The sequence below is a fragment of the Orcinus orca genome, chromosome 2, assembly GCF_937001465.1.
Source record: "Orcinus orca chromosome 2, mOrcOrc1.1, whole genome shotgun sequence".
NCBI lineage: Eukaryota > Metazoa > Chordata > Mammalia > Artiodactyla > Delphinidae > Orcinus > Orcinus orca.
Window position 1 is genome coordinate 179,677,543 of NC_064560.1, and position 18,377 is coordinate 179,695,919.

The 18,377-nt window shown below is 41.7% G+C and overlaps 1 protein-coding gene across 1 annotated transcript in view; it reads left to right on the forward strand.

Annotated features, from left to right (window-relative positions):
- The first annotated feature begins 200 nt into the window (after nt 1-200).
- Nucleotides 201-18,377, forward strand: part of TSHR (thyroid stimulating hormone receptor) — a 173,913-nt gene continuing 155,736 nt past the window's right edge. The window contains exons 1-2 of the mRNA XM_004262300.3: nt 201-461; nt 766-1,087. Of these exons, the coding sequence (XP_004262348.1) occupies nt 918-1,087 (170 nt within the window). The 5' untranslated portion in view covers nt 201-461; nt 766-917. The remainder of the gene's footprint in view (nt 462-765; nt 1,088-18,377) is intronic.

Consider the following 18,377-nt stretch of genomic DNA (forward strand, 5'->3'; position numbering starts at 1 on the left):
CGATAATATTCCTGGCCAGACCAGAATTTACAGGTCGACTTCAACTACATAGAGCAAAGCTCGATTCAAGAGTTCCATTCAAGGCACTCGAACAGTTTCTGCCGTTCCCGGTTCTCCCGGCAGGTGGCGCCAGAGCCCAGTTCCTGGCCTGCCTCGCCGAGTCCGCGCGCGGCAGTGAGAGCCGGACGCCGCCGAACGCCGCCAGACGGCTCCCCGCGGCGATTTCTGCGCTAGTGGCTGCGCGCCCCCAGAGGTCCGGGTTTGCGCTGAAGTTGGGGAGCCGTGAGGATCCCCCCGTGGGTGTCGCGCCCCGGCCTCGGCCGCACCTCGGGCTGGCAAGCCACGTGTGCCCGCCTCCGACCCTCGGCAGAGGCGTCCTATGCCAGGAAGAGCTGAAGTTCTGCGGCACCGGCGTCCGTCCCGGGACGGTCCTTTCCGCTGCAACTTTCTCTGGATAGAGGGTGCGTGCGGATGGATCCCGACAGGGAGCGCTTTGGAGAGGCTACCCACCCATGGGAAGAGGTGGCCCGTTGGGTTTAGAGCCAAGGAAAGGAGCGGGCGTGTAAACTAGGCTTTGGAGGGAAGTAATGGGAGGGGCGCGTGAGGCAGGTTGGAGGGCAGAGAGAACAGCCCGGACCGGCGCTGATTGTCAGGCAACAGACGGGAGTGGCATGGGGCAAGGAAAGTGAAGTACGTAAGCTTGTTTGGGTGGAGGGTTGCCTAGGGAAACGGAGCACTTGAGAGCCTCTTCTTTCCCCTCTCCAGCCTCCTCTTTGGTGCTGAAGTCACGACCCCATCGATTTCTCCTTCCTCCCACCCCTCCCGCTCTCCTTCAGCCTGAGGGAACCCGAGGCGCAGAGGGCTGAGAATGAGGCGATAGTGGAGGATGAAGACATAGCCTTGGAGCCCCGAGGACAATGAAACCGACGCCCCTGCTGCAGCTGGCGCTGCTTCTTGTCCTGCCCAGGAGCCTGAGGGGGAAAGGGTGTCCTTCTCCGCCCTGCAAATGCCACCAGGAGGACGACTTCAGAGTCACCTGCAAGGATATCCACCGCATCCCCAGCTTACCGCCCAGTACGCAGACCCTGTGAGTACCTGGGAGAGGAGAGGGGAGGACTCAGGAGCCGAAGTCGGCTGGAAAAGGTGAATGGAAGTGCACAAAAAGAGCTTGAGAGGGTTGTGTGTGCGTGTGTGTGTGTGTGCGCCCGCGCGCGCAATGAGTAAAAACTGCATCGACCAAACGTGGGACTGCTGACGCTCGAGTTACTCATAACACAGAAAAAGTTAACGAAATTTTAGTACAAGATGAAAAGTGAGAGTTGTTCTTTCTAAAGAGCTGCTGTTCTGCACTTTGCCTACTCCCAGCCCTGGCTGAATCTTAATTTTACTTAAGATGTAAATAAGATTAATAGCAACTCAAAAACGGATCCTTTTGATCTTATTTTGGGTGATGAAAGTTGCAAAAAAAAAAAAGGGGGGGTTTCAACTTTTAATCTTTCTAGATGGGAAATTATCTTACCAGGTCTCTTGGTTCATCAAACATTTAACAAAAATTTAATCAGGGCTCTTTTAAAAACACAGTCGTCCCTCGGTATACATGGGGGATTGGTTCCAGGACCCCTGTGTACACTCAAATCAGAGGATGCTCAAGTATAGCATTTGCATATCACCTATGCACATCCTCCTGTATACTTTAGATCATCTCTAAATTACTTACAATACCTAATACAATGTAAATGCTATGTAAATAGTTGCCAGTGTGTGGCAAATCCAGGTTATGCTTTTTGGAACCTTCTGGAATTTTGTTCCCCCAAATATTTTCAATCCAGTGTTGGTTGAATCTGCAGATATGAAACCTGCCCAGATGGACGGTCAACTGAATATCCTTTATACTTCGTCTGGAATTCACTTTGTATGAAGTATCTGAGTTATTTACTCAAATGTGAGATACCCACTGATGTAGTGCATCCAAAAATCTCCTTTGGCTTTGGCATGGTAGAGGTATAAAGAGATGAAATTTCATAAAGTACATTTTTATCTGCGTGTTAAATGTTACCAGATTAGAAACTTGATGTTAAATGAGTTTTGTGTACATCTGTTCCTTAACAGATGTTGAAATCAACGATTGAAAGGATAATTGTAAACAAGGGAAGAAGGCTTTCTTGGGTGATTAGAAATAGAACAGTAGGAAAGAATAGTAAGACAGTCTGGTTTTACTGTTTACTTAACTGGTTAAACCCAGTTAAGGTACAAAAGCTCAGGTTATTAAAGAAAATGTAGGTAAGTGGAAAGCAATGGTGAAGTTGTATTTAAGATTTCCTCAAGAATTCAGCTCATAGGGACATTCAACAGTGGGTTATGAACGTTTTGGACACAGGTGTGTATTTCTATGCTGCGATATCTCAGTTTCTTATCTCACCTGGGTCAATTAGTGTAATAACGTCCAGTGAATAACATTCATTCTCGGGCTTCCCTGGTGGTGCAGTGGTTAGGAATCTACCTGCCAATACAGGGGACGTGGGTTCGAGCCCTGGTCTGGGAAGATCCCACATGCGGTGGAGCAACTAAGCCTGTGCACCACAGCTACTGAGCCTGCGCTCTAGAGCCTGCGAGCCACAGCTACTGAAGCCCGCGTGCTTAGAGCCCGTGCTCCACAACAAGAGAAGCCACCGCAGTGAGAAGCCCGCACACCAGAACGAAGAGCAGCCCCCGCTTGCCACAACTAGAGAAAGCCTGCATGCAGCAACAAAGATCTCCATGCTGCCACTACAGAATAAAATACGTTCTTATCCTCTTGATTAAACCCCTGCATTGACTCCCCATGTCTCCCATGATAAAACTCTTTTGTACAACCTACAAGATCCTTTAAGACGTAGCCCAGTCTTTCAAACCTCATGGCTCCTACTCTGTCACACTTTTCACTCCTACTGAACAGAATTTCTGGCACTTTCCCCAAAGTTCTTTGCTCTCACAACTAACTGCCTGGGCCTTCCCTTCCACATTCTCTTCCCTCTGCCTAAAGCGACTTTTCCCTTTTCTTCATCTGGCTAATGCCTACTCCAAGGTCCAGATTAGGTGTCAACTCCTTCAGGAAGCCTCTCCTTGTCCATGACCCCTAGGCTGGGTGAGCGACCTTCTCCACAACATTCTGTGCATTCACCCTGTCCTAGCCCTTACACACAGCTTTTCCGTAACTTGATATTTCTTTGAGTGCCTGTCTAAGCAGGACGTGAGCTTCTCTAACACAGGGACCCTGTCATTCAACTCTGGAACTACTCTGATGCTCAAAAAAAAGCTTGTTAGGTGAATGAAAGAACAAACAAATATGCTGGTCTCAGATTGTCTGCTGTGTGTGGGGAGAAAGGAGGCCAGAGACATCATGACTTCAGAGACTTCTTTAAGGGGAGCAGAACTTCAAGAGTCATTGAAAAGAAATGTGGCTCTGGCAGTGGAAGGGAAGCTGGAATCATTCTGTGTATAGTTCCACCAAGTGATGGGACAGGTAGTGTCAGAGAAAGAGCAATGAAATCAGAGTCAGGATACACATCTCTTCCTCCCTCTCTCACTAACTGTGAAATTAGGTGAGATAATTTATGTGGCAGGACCCAAGTTTCCTTCAGGGTAAAAGGGAGGGTTCCATTAGGTTCTTTCTGATGCCTGTGATGCAATGAGAATAGTCTGAGGGAATCCACTGAATCACTGGATAAAGACAGTAGTGGGGAGAATCTGACCTTGAAAACAGTGGGAAGGTGGGGAGAGGGAGGGCAGGAGGGGAGCTGTTCTGAAGAATGAAGTTATCCTGAGATAGAGAAGAGAAAATTGATGAAAAGTATAGGTTAAAGAGCATGCTAATTTGAACAATGACCGCAGCCCTGGGCAAAAGTAGCAGAATGATTTTCAAATCTTTTAGGGGCAGTAGAACTCTTCTGTGAAAGGAAAGCTTATGAGAGAAGTCAAATATGTAAAGCTAACAATCATACTGTGCTTTTTCCTGTTCTCAGTACTTTATACCAACTCACCCATTGAATCCTCACAAAATCAAATCTAGTAGACGATTTTATTACTCTCATTTCATAGATGAGAAAACTGAGACACAACAGAAATGAAGCTATTTGCTCAATGTCACACAACTTGTAAGCGGTACTCAGGATGTGAAATACTGCAGAGCTGCACCCTGAGCCCCCTGCTTTCAGAGGAAAATGGGTCTCACCCTGCCAGCTCTTCCCCAGTATGGTCGTGAGGCTTTGGAGAAAAAAGTTTGAAAGCTAGTGATGTCAAATAAGCCACAGATAACCTTGGGGGCTATTGTCCCTAGAAATATGCAGTAACTCAGAAAATGGGAGGGTAAGAGGAAAATAAAACAAGGAAAGAAAGAAGGAGGGAAAGAAGAAATTGGGAGGGAGGATTGGGACAGAGGGAGGGAAAGAACTACATCTATCGTACAAGGCCTTCCCTGCTGGAGCCAACCAGATCCTTGTCATTAAAAACCTGTTCTGAGTGGTAACCCCTATTCCAAATACAGATGCTGTTTAACCATTGCCTAGCCATTTTACAAATTACTATGGTGCAATTTTCCCTAACCCTTACCTTCTATCCACATAGTATGGTGCTGAAAGGTAAAGAGATTGCCTCTTTCTTCACCACCCATACACCTGTCACATGGGCTGGGTGGGAGTTATACTGTTTATGGCTCCCACTGAAACAGTGGTTTGGAATCTTTTCTTCCACTTCCCTCCCTCCAAATGGGCATGATACACTCTCTTTATAACAGTGGTTCTAACTAGGTGAGAAGTCAGGGAGAGCTGGTATCCCTACTCCCCGGTGGAACATTCTAGAATCTTTGATATACAGGTAGTCTGAAAAAATTGCTCCTTCCAATTGAGCAGTACTGATTTAAGGGAACGTTAATGAAGCAAGAAGAATAAAATTTAAGTTTTCATGTATAATTATAGATCATATTACCTTAACACCAAGGATAACAAGATTGACCCATCACTCTCATTCAGAGAGTTGCCATTTGCTACTTCTGTGTATAAGAGACCATCCCTTCTCTGAATGAGGAGGTAGATGAGGTTAGATGGCTGTTCTGGATTTCTGTGGATTCTTCCTCAAGAAAGTGCTGCCTTACCTTGCCTTGTCCTTTTAACCCACCTGCTTTTAGTTTTATGATGGTGACAATCATTGCCTCCACCCCCTCCATCCCCCGCCTTCCAGAGTCTAGGGCTTCAGTGAAGTAGTGGTTTGTCCATCACGCACTTGTGTGCCTTCAGAAATGTTTCTGAAAGAGTTGTAGCTATTGTTTTCGGGTTCTGCATTTTGCTTCAGTTTTTAGTCATTTGCATTCTGTATCTGTGTCTCTAATTGATGGCCTGCCCTGTTGTCTTCTAAACTGAAGATGGTAACTCACCATCTTCAGGATTTTTGCCTTCTCTGTGTTCTACCCATGCTATTATTTACTCAATATTTTTAGGTTGACTCACTTCTTCAACTAAAAGAAATCTGTTTAGAAGGCTTATATTGTGACTATAAATGGAAAATTAGCACGCCTTGCTCTAAATAGAAGGTAACTAGAAAACTAAATACAATTAAAACATAAATGTAATTCTATTCTAGCTTGAGACTATTGTCTTTGAATGTTCTGAGCCTGAGGCTGCCTTCTCTTTGTTATAAAGGAAGTTTAATAAGTGTTCAAGAAATATCAAAGAGATATCAATCCACCAATCCTTGGTGGTGTCAGAAAGACTGAAGGACAATGGAAAAGGGAATCACTTTCTCACTGTGTGATTCAATATTATTTAAAGCCATGTGGGCATTCCACCTAAAATAATCTCAAGTATCTCCAAGTCACACCTGTTTTACACTTAGGGAAATGTGGATTAATTCTACATTTCACAATTACTTCAGTTACAATTAGCGGTCATAACCTGAATAACATTTGGCTTTAACCTAAAGAGAAGCCCTCTGCTTCAGCACCCATATGCTGTCCAAACACGGACCAATACTTTGTGTCTTATAAAGGCAGCTTCACTTCACACTTCCAGGCTCTGTGATTTATTCTCTGTTATTCTGTGTGAGTATGTGTGTGTGTATATCAGTCAAGGTTTTCATTGGTAAGTAACAGAAAACCCGCTGTGTCTAGCTTAAGGAGAAAAGAAATATTTTGAAAGAATTACATATAATTTACAGAATCATCGTAGAACCAGGCTTTGAAAATAGGCCAAGGCCCACAGCAGGCAGGAAGTTGGAACCACCGCCAACCATCTGGTTGGAACAACTCCATGGACAATACCGTGATCACAGCCACAGAACATCTGTGGTGCTGGGCACCCAGTTGTATAGCTGCTGGACTATCTGTGTGCTGTCATAACTAATTTCTCAATTGTCCCTGCCTCTTTGAATCACCAGCCAGAGAATGATATCCTATGTGAGAGCAACTGATTATCTGGTGTAGGTTACCTGCTGTGTCCTAGCTGCTGGGGGTAGGAAGAGGAAAGAGGTCTCCCTTTATCACTTTTGGTGTCAGCAGTAGGAGATGCAGAATAGTGTCCTTCTAATATTACACACAATGGGGAATTTCCCACCAAAGAGGGGCCATATGCCCTCCACATGGCTCATCACTTCTTTCATTCTGCAAATGTTTATTAAGCACTGGCTATATTCCAGACACTGTGCTAAGCTCTGGATTTGGTGGAGAATGATGCCAACATGTCCCTGTCCTCAGGGGTCTCACAGTCTAGTGTGGAAGCTGAATATTAATCCCATAAACATGTAATTAGAATTGTGTAAGTGTGCTGAAAGTATACTTGGTGGAAATGGGCGGATGGGGGGGTTAACTTTGACTGGGGTTCAAAGAAGGCTTTGAGCTGTATCCTGAACCAGTAGAATTTGGGTATAAGCGTTTCATGGAGGGTGAGGAAGCATTGTTCCAGGAGGTGGAACTGCTCGTTTGAAGAACTTTGGAGAATTCTAACTTAAATGCTGAAGGGTTTGATTAATTCGCTTGGGATAAAGATATTGATGGGCAACAAAATATGTACTACATACTTTCTTCATAATACAATACAGGTCAAAGTGAATTCTGATGTCAGTGGGGGCAGCTTTTGTGTCCAAAGAAGGCTTTTGAGGGTAACTGGTTTTAAAAACAAATATTTGACTCATTAAAGTAATAAATGTAAAACCTAGGGGGTTTTTTTTGAGTTTTCCATGTATTTATTATTTTATTTGTAAATCTAATTGTAACAATTACTTTAAGGAAGAGTTTATAATTTAATAATATCTTAATAAGTACTTTAATAAAATAATAAGTAGTTTAAATGAATACAAATGTAATATATTTTCTTTTAAAGCATGTGAATATTTGACAAAACTTTCCAAATACTTGGAAAATTCTAGAAAGTCTATTAAATTAAATCTTATAAGTACCAGGAATCCTAAGTTTTTAGATATCCCAGTGCTCTTTACGGGGCAGGAGAATAAAGTGGTTAAGAGCATGCTCTCTGGAGTGAGGTCATCTGGGTTGAATGGCTTGCTGTACTGTTTCCTAGGTATGCTTTTGAGAATGTAGGAGAGAAAAAAATTTCCCCCTACCCTTCTAAGTTCTCGGCTGGGGCCTCTGTAACAGTAACAGATTAACAAAAGAAAAGCATACAAGTTTATTTAATATAAGTTTTACATGACATGACACAGAGCTTTCACAAGGAAATGAAGACCCCAAGAAGCTATTATGCCTGAGCGTCTTTATGCTAGTTTTGATGAAGCATGGTGAGCCATGGAACAATATGACAAGACAAAAAAAGGTGTGAGCTAAGTGTAATAAACGGGCAAACAGCAAAGTCTGTTCATTCAGATTCCTCTTGCCTTCCCTCTGTCTTTAGAGATAGGGATGGTCCTTCCCTCCGGGTATAGGGAGGACCTCTCACCAGAGGGTGTTGTGACCTGCTTTGGGAGAAGGTCAGAAAGTCCTCCCTGCACATGCTGTTTCTCAAATTCCTTAAAATACTCAACATGCCAAAGTTCTGTATTTGGAGGTAGCCTGTCCTAAACCCCATCAGGAACATTGCCTGATTGTTCTGTGCCTCAGTTTCTTCATCTATAAAATAAGGATAAAAGTAGTACCTGCCTCATTGGATTGCTGGGAGGTGTGAATGACCTAACACTGTTAAAGAATAATTTTCAAAGGCAGGTAAAATTATGACTCTCCTACAGCTATAAATTGAACACATTAAAGATTGTGTTTAACTCATTGCAGCGTATTAGTTTCCTAAGACTGCCGTAACAGAGTATCACAAACTGAGGAGCTTACCATAACAGAAATGTATTGTCTCACGGTTCTGGAAGCTAAGTAAGAAATCAAGGTGTTAACACGGCTATGTTCCTCTGAAAGCTCTAGGGAAGGATCCTTCCTGCCTTCTTCAGCTTCTGATGGCCGTGGGAATCCTTGGTGTTCCTTGGCTTGTAGCTGCAGGATGCCAATCTCTGTCTCTTTATTGATGTGGCCTTCTCGCTGTGTGTCTTTGTCTCTGTGTGTCCTTTCCTCATCTTATCACAATCCCAGTCATTGGGTTTAGGGCTCACCCTACTCCAGTAGGACCTCAGCTTAACTAATTATATATACAAACACCCTATTTCCAAATAAGGTCACATACTCAGGTTCCAGGTGGACATGAGTTTTACGGGGACACTAGTCAATCCACAACAAGGAGAAAACTGGTAAGATGTTGCAATCAGCTTAAAGGAGAGTCCACAAAATCAGCACTTTTATAGATGTGGAATACCGAAGTGAACATGCGGATGGAGGCAAAACTAACTTCTTTCGTGTGGGGAAGAGTGGGCAGAGTCAACTGAAGCGCTCACAGGACAGAATTTGCGTGTCCGCAGACAAAATTGTTTCGCCTTGTTGTCAGTCATCTACAACCTACAGAGCTGTAAAGTAGCTCTTGTTGAATCAGACTCAATCTTGGAAGAATGTGCTCTAAATCAATGCATAGTTTTCCACTGAAGCACGATTTTGCCCCTACAATGTGTATAAATTGCTTAGAGCAGTTACTGGCTCACGGTAGACATTTACAAGTAAACACAGTAAAAAAATAATTTTCTTTTCAACTTAAATCACAGGTTGAAATAAATTACTCAATCATTCATTTTAAATTGGAGTTGCAAGGGCAATCTATTAGATATTCCAACAGCCCAAGTTTAAATAAGACAAAGACCGAACATACCAAATATGTATTGACTATTCTTAAACTCAACACAAACATATTGATACTGTGGATCTGGGTTAGCCTCTCATTTCTATTCTTAATTGTAAAATTTCCCAGGCTAAAAGATGTCTATTCAGTAAGCAAGTTGGTCTTCCTCCTCTAACGAACTCTGGTTCCTAAGTTCCTTGTAATTAGGGTTGCCCTATCTGAAAGGAACCTTCTCTTGTACCTGTTGTCCAGGTGTAATTAATAGCATTCCTTTCATTCTCAAAGGTGTCCCAATTTGGAGGATAAATTACTAATAGAACATGAAGTCCAGAGGCCCGTAGGACATATGGGGACATTCTTAGCCTTGTTTATTGTCACCGTAACTGGGAGACAATAACTTAAAATGGGTTGGTCTCTCAATACCCCTTCAAAATCTGCAATCCCCACATAGTTAGGTAGCTAGCTTCCTTCACTGCTTCGGTTGATTTTGTGTTTCTTTGGCTCTCTTAAGATACTGAAAGTGTCTTCCCTTCTTGCTTACTGTAGGAGCCTCCGAACCTGTCCCGTCTTCCACCCCTGCCCTCCACAGTCTGTTCACACAGCAGCCAAAGAACTTTTAAAATGTAGGTCAGGTCATGTCCCTCCTCTACTCAGGAACTTCTAACAGGGTTCCTAGTTATCTCAAGATAAAAACCAAAGTCCTTACAGTTTTGGCCCAAAAGGCCCTATGTGATTCAGACCTTCTTTACTTTTCCAATTTTATTTCTTATTACTTTCATTCGTAATCCAGCTTTCACTCCATTGGCCTTGTTGTTCCTCACATTTGTCAGGATTTACACATTTGGTCCTTCCCTGCATCTCAAACATTATTTTCCCAGACATCCCCACGGTTAATCCCTGCACCTCCTTCAAGTTTCTGTTCAGATGGTACCTTCTCAATAAGGCTTTCCTAATCACTCCATTTAAAATTTAACACTCCTGCTTTAAAACATTTTTTAATCCATAGCACTTGTCACCTTCCAGTATCTAAGTAATTTGCTTGTTTTTATGCTTCTTGTTTATGTCTTTCTCCACAAGAATATAATCTCCACAAGGGCAAGGTTTTTGTTTTGTTTGTTGTTGTTGTTTGTCTGTTTTGTTCAGTTATGTATCCCCAGTGTCCAGAAAAGGCCTGGTATATAATCGATAGTCAGTGAGTATTTGTTTAATAGATGAACAAACGCATGAATGAATGTCTCCAGAGGCACTCTAATGTTGTCCCGTTGGGTTCTTTGCACCCTTTTATAATTCTTTTTCCAAGTCCTTTAGTTTTATTGCCCTGTTAAGACGGATGGAATTCTGCTTTGTTTCGTATTTTTCCTGGCTATCTGGGACACTACTTCTTTAGATACTGAAGTGACATCCACATCTCTCATTGTTTGTTCATATTACTAAAGACCTGTCGATGAAGATCCTTTGAACTGCCACCCCCAAGAAATTAACTACCCCAGTGCTTTCTAAACTTCCCAAAGGTAGGGCTCCTCGGCAAGAGGAAGTGGAGCAGGGCCCCTGGGATAGCTGGGACACTCAGAAGGAATCCAGGGCAAGCAGGACATTCCTTCGAAGTCTTTGGTTTATTTTTTAAATTTAACTTCCAAAAAATTACTAAAATTTTAAATTCTTTTCCATCACGTATTTGTTTTTCATGTGGCTTCTTGTATACCTTCCCGGAGTTATTTCCTTGTACCTTCAGGTTAACGCATCTCTGTATTTGAATATCCCCGTCACTTGATCCACAGAAGTGCCTTGATGCACAGAATGGCAGGCACTGAAGGAGGCCAGTGAAGAAGTAGTTTGGGAGGCAGTGCTGTGTGTAAGAGCTCCATGATCAGACCAGCTCTGCAGAGGCCAAGCCCATTCAGTCCTGTTCTCAGAGACCTGGGTCCAGAATGGCTGGTTATGTCACCTGCCCCTGGGTCTAAGTCTGTCTTCGTATATCAGCTCTGATAAAGTAGTAGACATAGAAAACAAATTCACACTACTTAAAATGTGTTGTTAAATGAGTGAACTTTACCTGAATTTATCAGTCAATTAATTGAAATAGCTTTTTCCCTCCAGAGCTGAGAAATTAAAATGATATCTTTGATTATTTTAATGTTTCTTGGTTGTACAAGGTATGTTTTTTACCCTTCAGGTTAAGATTTATTCCCAGAGAAAACCATAATTCAAAAAAACACATGCACACCAATGTTCATAGCAGCACTATTTACAATAGCCAGGACATGGAAGCAACCTAAGTGTCCATCGACAGATGAATGGATAAAGAAGATGTGGCACATATATACAATGGAATATTACTCAGCCATCAAAAGGAACGAAATTGGGTCATTTGTAGAGACGTGGATGGACCTAGAGAGTGTCATACAGAGTGAACTAAGTCAGAAAGAGAAAAGCAAATATCGTATAATAACACATATATGTGGAATCTAGAAAAATGGTATAGATGATCTTATTTGCAAAGCAGAAATAGAGACACAGACGTAGAGAACAAGTGTTCTCTACCAAAACCAAAGGGGGATACCAAAGGGGAAAGGGGTGGGGTGGGAGGAACTGGGAGATGGGAATTGACACATATGCATTATTGATACTATGTATAAAATAGACAACTGATGGGAACATACTGTATAGCATAGAGAACTCTACCTAATGCACTGTGGTAACCTAAATGGGAGGGAAGTCCAAAAGGGAGGGAATATCTGTATGTGTATGGCTGATTCATTTTGTTGTGCAGTGGAGGCTAACGCATCATTAGCCGTACTCCAATAAAAATTAAAAAAAAAAAAGATTTATTAACCAGAGGTTCATGGGCTTCCTAGGGGTCTGTGGTTGGCCTCCTGGGAATCTGTGATAACGTAAAAATTTGTATACAAGAACATTAGGACATTGCTGAGAGAGTTTATAATTCTTTGCAGATTTTTCAATGAAAATTTTTGGAGGTTTCTTGACCTCCAAAGAAATTCTGTTTTGGCATAATTTGGCATTTTTGTGTAACTGTAAGTATACGTTTGGTATCACCTATAATTCTTTTTATTATAAACATTTTTATTTTACTACAAAGAATGCTTAAACATATATTTAAACAAAAAAAAAGTCTTGATCGTTGAATGTGATCTATTTTCTCCTGAATACATTAGTATGGTTACTTTTTTATGCCTCACACTTAGCCTGTCCTTTGAATAGGCTTTTCACACAGAAGTTCACTGAATGTGGCTGTTCTTCAAGCCAATAGTTTAAAAACAGATCTTACAAGTGTCTAATACCTCATGTCTGGCATCAACTCCTCCACACTGACCCTGTTTCCATTTTCACTGAAGCTGGCCAGTGTGCTTCATTACTCTTTAGCCCTTCATTCCTGCAATTAAAAAATCATTGAAGAAAATTTCAAGTATGGGCAAAATGGTCCCATTTGTTCAAAGCTACAAATTGGATTTTAAAGCATTCCATTTAGATGTCAGACACTACTTACTTTGCTTCATTCTTGTATGAATCCTTAAGATCATTTAGGGTGTTCTGGAAATGTTCAAAACAGATTCTTTTCTTAAAATTACAGAGCAGGCATTTGTGATTTTTAAAGCATCTTATAAATATTACTCTCTTAATGTAGTGACATGTAAATATGGCGTAGGTTTTGCACCACCACAATAGTCCAGAAATTCAAATATTTCATCTTAACTAAACTCCCCACACCCTTTTTGCACCTGGGAAGAGCTCACTGTGTCCCAGTTTTTCTTTCAAAACCACAATCTTTGTATTTATATGATACATAAGCTCTTGGTTTACATTTTCCAAGCATTAGCTTAATTTTACCCACACCCGTGTGTTATCGTAATTACTCAACTCCAGTTAGAGGATTGAAATCATCTCTTCTTATTGCCAGGTCACTCTCTATTTTGTTATTTCAATCTTTTTGTGAGCTGGGAAACGAGAAGGCTAACTTTGGGTGAAGGATGTGGACTTGAGAATAAATAGGCTCTAAAGGGAGGGTGTCAGTGAGGGGCTTTCCTGTGACAGAGTCCTTAGTGGGCTGGGTGACTGCTCTGTTTCCTTCTCAACACATTTTTCAATTATTTCTGGCTTCATGGCCATGGTCCAGAGGTTTGAGATGACCAGAAATCTTACCTCTAGATAGATAGCATTTTGTTCTAGTTAGTTATTCTTCCTTCCTTTCTTCTTTCTTTTTTCAATAAATATTCATTGATCACCTATTAAATGTAAATACCATTCTAGGCATTGGAGATATATAATAAATGACCTCCTTGACCTTACATTCTAGCAGGGGAAATAGCCACCGAAAATAAATTAATAAATAAATAAGGAAAACACATAAAATGTGATAAGTATAATGGAGAAGAATAAAGGAAGGGGGAGGAGGAATGCCGGAAGTTGCATTTTAAATGGTCAGAGAAGGCCCCACTGAGAAGGTGACATTTGGATAAAGACCTGAAGGATCTAAAAAAAACTAAGCCAGGCTGGTATCTGGGTGGGGGGGATTCTGAGTAAATGCAAAGACCCAGAGTCGGGGGGACAGGAGAAGAACACGCATAATATGTTTAAGAAGTAACAAGAAGAGAAATGTAGCTGGAGCAGAAAGAGTTGTTGGAAATGACATCAGAGCAGTTATAGATCATGTTTACTTTATAGATCATTATAAGGTATTTGTGTGTGTGTGTGTGTGTGTGTGTAAAAAATAAATAAATATTTATTTGTTTGTTTTCTGAGTGAGATAAGAAGTTAGTAAGGATTTTTAATCACCCCCCACAAGAAAAATCGCATAAAAAAAATACCCCCCATAGGTCAGGGTGTTAACTCACCAACCTTCCGGGTTTCTTATGCATGGATGATATAAGAGTTTCCAAATATTAACAGAAAAGCCCCGGGGTGGAAGGCGAGAGGAACATGATGCAGGGCTGAGATGCAGCACTGTCAGGGTGCACCTGGGTGAAGCCAGCTGGCTTCTGCATGAACCGGTGGCTGCGGAATGGCTAGAGTAGGAGGCACGTAAGGCTGAGAGGATCTCAAGTGAGATATAAGAGATCTCCAATGTAGTTCACTCTTTGCACCACTCAGAAACTGCCCAAGATTTCCATTATATCCTGCTCCCATACGAAAATATGTTATCTGCAGTTTTGTAGGAATGATATGCCCTTACTTCTTTCCTGTGAAAGAGGAGGATACAAGTCCAATCTGCCACTCTCTTCAAGATGCAATCTTTGCAAAGACATAATGCAGGAGAGTTTCTGACATGAGCTAAAGTCTTCTCTGTTGTGTTTGATCCCAAGCTTGTAATTGATAGTTATCATCTCTCTGCAACTCCAATTCTAGATTTCTTTCTCCTTCGGACAGCACTTTGACTGGCTGGGGTGATTGCCTAGTGGTAGGACCCAGACTTGCACCTCCAAGTGTTCTAAACCCTTAGTTGCCTTGCCCTTTTCAACTATAGTCGCCCCATTTTCTCATTCACCATTATCACTGGCCATAGAATAACCAAGGTATGTCCCAGTGAAATTCCTGGGTTCTAGACATACTCCTTGCAGCTGCTAATGTGTAGCAGCCACCCCAGCTTCTCCCGGTTCTATTATTCCCATCAGTAGAGAAACTCCTTTATTTTCCTATTCATGCACTGGTACAAGGAGCCCAAATGACCAGGTGGTTATTATAGCATTAGGCCCCCTGTGTTTTACTTTGTGGAAGTTATCTGTCCATCCAGGAACTAGGACCTCTAATCTGGCAGGAATTGAGAGGTTCAAATTCTGGAAGTAGGTCACTGTGGTGATGGTGAGAAAGGCCAATCCTACCAACTCCCCTAGGTCCTCAGACTCAGGTATTCTAGCTGTAAAGAACATAATAGCATACAATGGCTATTGGTTCAGTGTGCATACTTCATTAGATCAGATCCCCAACCCTGCAGGACTTAGTCTCCAAGTTGGAACCTTAGCTGAGCCTTTAACGGGTCAGTCCCTCATTTTATTAGGCAGTCTGCTTCTGCATGATGGTAGGACTAGTGGATATGGCGGTCATGCACCCTTTGTTGTGCCTTCTCTGTCATGAAAGGTGTCTCTTGGTTGAGGGTTGTATTGCACTGTTGCACAAGTCGCTTGTTGCGGTATTGTGCAGGATTTCCTACTGGTAGATCAAGCATTTTATAAGCCCTTGAATAGTGGTTCTGGTGGACGTGTTGAGGTCAGGGAAGACAAACTGAAATCTAAAGTAAAAATTCTTTTTAAAATGAATCACTATTTTCTACAGGATGGAAAGGGTCCAGTGTAACCAAACTGCCACCAAATGGCTGGCTGTTTTCTGGGGAAATTTACCTTATCAAGGTTGCAGCATAGGGTTCTGCTGTTGGCAGGTCGGGATTTTACAGAGGCAGTATCTTGACTAGCTGTGATGAAAAGGAGCCCATGTTTGGCTTCAGTCCCTGTCACCATGGCCGTTTCATTCATGTTCACTGCACCATAGAATGGGTCATCTTGTCCAGCTGGTTGTTGAACATCACCTCTATGGTGGCATCGTAGAAATTTCCTTAGGGTGATCCAGCCTCCCTTTCAATCAATAGACTCCTGGTCTCAGAGATATTAAAGTTTTTTTCCAAAAATGTGCATCTTAAATTAATGAAATAGAGTACCTCTTGATGTAGGTCAAGCAGTATTAGAGTGAAGAATTTGCCACAACAGTAATTTTTAGGGTTAAATTAATGCCTTGATGCCAGAAAACTTGAGTTTCAAAAACAACTAGTTCTTCAGAGTGTTTGGATTTCTGAAAATTGCCATGATTTTTATCTACTATGGTTTATTAATCCAAGTTACTTTTATTACATCATAACAGTTTGAGCAATAATAGGAATTAAATGAGTTCTGTGTACTGCCTTAAAAAGCCTATCACTGTTATGTTATTTTCTTTTGCTGAATTATGTTCTGTGTGTGAACTCTGTGTCCAGCCCCATGCTATGTGTTTTCACATATGATATTTCACTTAGGACTCATGGTAGCTCTGTGAGGTAGATGTTTGACTCAGATGAGGAATCTGAGACCTAGAAATGTCATCTCTCTTATCTTTTATGTCACAACGAGTTGAAGTGAAAGGGTATTCGAACTCGGGTGTCCTAACTCTAAATCCAAGGCTCTCTCTACTATTCTGTAGTTCTCTTCCTAAATAACTCCCCACCACCCTCTCTTAATTGATGTGAAATTCATACAGTGCACCGAGTAGTATTTAGTACGTTCATAGTGTTGTACAGCCATCACCTCTAGTTCCAAACTCTTCATCATCTCTAACGGAGATCCTGTACTGATGAAGCAGTCTCTTGCCATTCCCCCTCGCCACATAGCCCCTGGCAACTATTAATCTGCTTTCTGTCTCTATGGATTTACCTTTTCTAGACATTTTATATCAATGGAATCATACATATGTGACCTTTGTGTCTGGCTTCTTTTACTTCATGTTTTCACATTTCATCCACGTTGTAGGGATAGAAAGAATGTGGGTGATCAGACGAGTGGCCCAGTGCAAAAGGAGATGTAAAAGGCCAAGCTTGGTTTACTTTCAAGATTTTTCATACAGGTTCATTTCTAACGCACCTGTATAAAAAGGACCCCCACCCCTTGTCTAAACACCTTACACCTTAGATATAATCATCTGAACACCAAAAATGTCCATACTTATTCTCAGAGGCTTAGAGCTACAAAATGACTTTCCCATGTCAAAAGGTTTTAAGAATACCCATCTTGTGAGGGAGAGTGTTTCTAGCCAGTTGGCTGAGGAACTCCATGTTCTTAACCCTTCTGGATCCCCACAGCAATCTTAGTCAATACTTCTACAAAGGGGTGACTTAATAGCAATGCATGAGCCATTATCCATAATTCTTACCCTTTTAAGAGCCAATATTTATGCAAAGGACTTCCCTCTGTTATAGGGAAGCTGAAGAACTCAAACAGTATCCCATTTGTAATGGTGTTTCTTTTAATAATATTTTCCATCTCTGTTAAAAATTTTTAACCAATATGCCAATAAAGGAAATTTGCTAAGAATAAAAAAAGGTTAAATGAGAGAAGTAGATTATTCTTCCCCTTATGTTTACCAGAGTTTACTTCTCAGCTATTTCTTCCCAACCTGCTCTGGACTTGGAGGCAGAAGCTGTAGGGTTAAATCCTAGCTCTCCATCAACTCACTGTGTGGAAGACTCTATTTGCTCAACTCACAGGATGAACAAGCTAGTAAGTTGTGCTATACCCACATCATGGAGTGGTTATGAGGATCACGTGAGGTTATGCTAGTAGCATGTACGTGAAATACCTGATAAACCAGAATAAAGCGTTGATCACAGGTTAACTGTTATCACTAATGCAGTAGTGGGTCTGAGAGCCTGTGAGATCTGGCCTGATTTAACCCTTGATGTGGGTATTATATTGCCTCAGGGAGGTCAAGCTTCCATGCAGGGACCATTCAGCAGCTGTTTGGCTTGAGGGTTGCACAGCTTTATTAAGAAGAGCAAACACTTGTCCACTGTGCAAAAGGGACAGTTTAAAGATTTACAAGATTTCTTATCTTCTTCCCGAGATATTCATGCCCAAGAAGTTACTCTTAGTAGGGTAAAGTGACCGAAATTCTAGCTGGGAGGGTCTCTGTCCCAATAAGGCCCATAAATCTCTAGGAAGGGTTTATCTGTTCTGTGTCAGAGTTTGGCTGAAAGGCTTGTTAGTATTTCCAAACTCTCCAGATGCCCCTATTTAATGCTTGGCTGGCCTTCTTATGTAGCATAACCAAGTTGCCATTTCAAAACCATCCTCAATCCCTGGAATCTAAAACAACAAAGCCAGAAGCTCTGAAATGTGCTCTACGAAGCATGAAAGAATCCATTAAGGTTCTGTCTGATTCAGTTCTATGTGACAATAGAAGTTCTAATGTATTTATGAAGAATTCCTTCTACTCTTAAGAAACTGGGCACTTTACAGAAAGTATGTTATCTCATGGCCAAAAAAAAAAAAAAAATAGAGTGACTTGGAGGGGCTATGCTTTCTTTTTATATTATATCCAATGTCTTCAGTTTCAATAGCAGCAAAGTACGGAGGGAAATATTGTGGTTAAAGCCATGTCAGCTAAAAGTCATGGTGAAGAGTAGAGGATGGAAGTTTCTGGAGCAATAAGTAAATG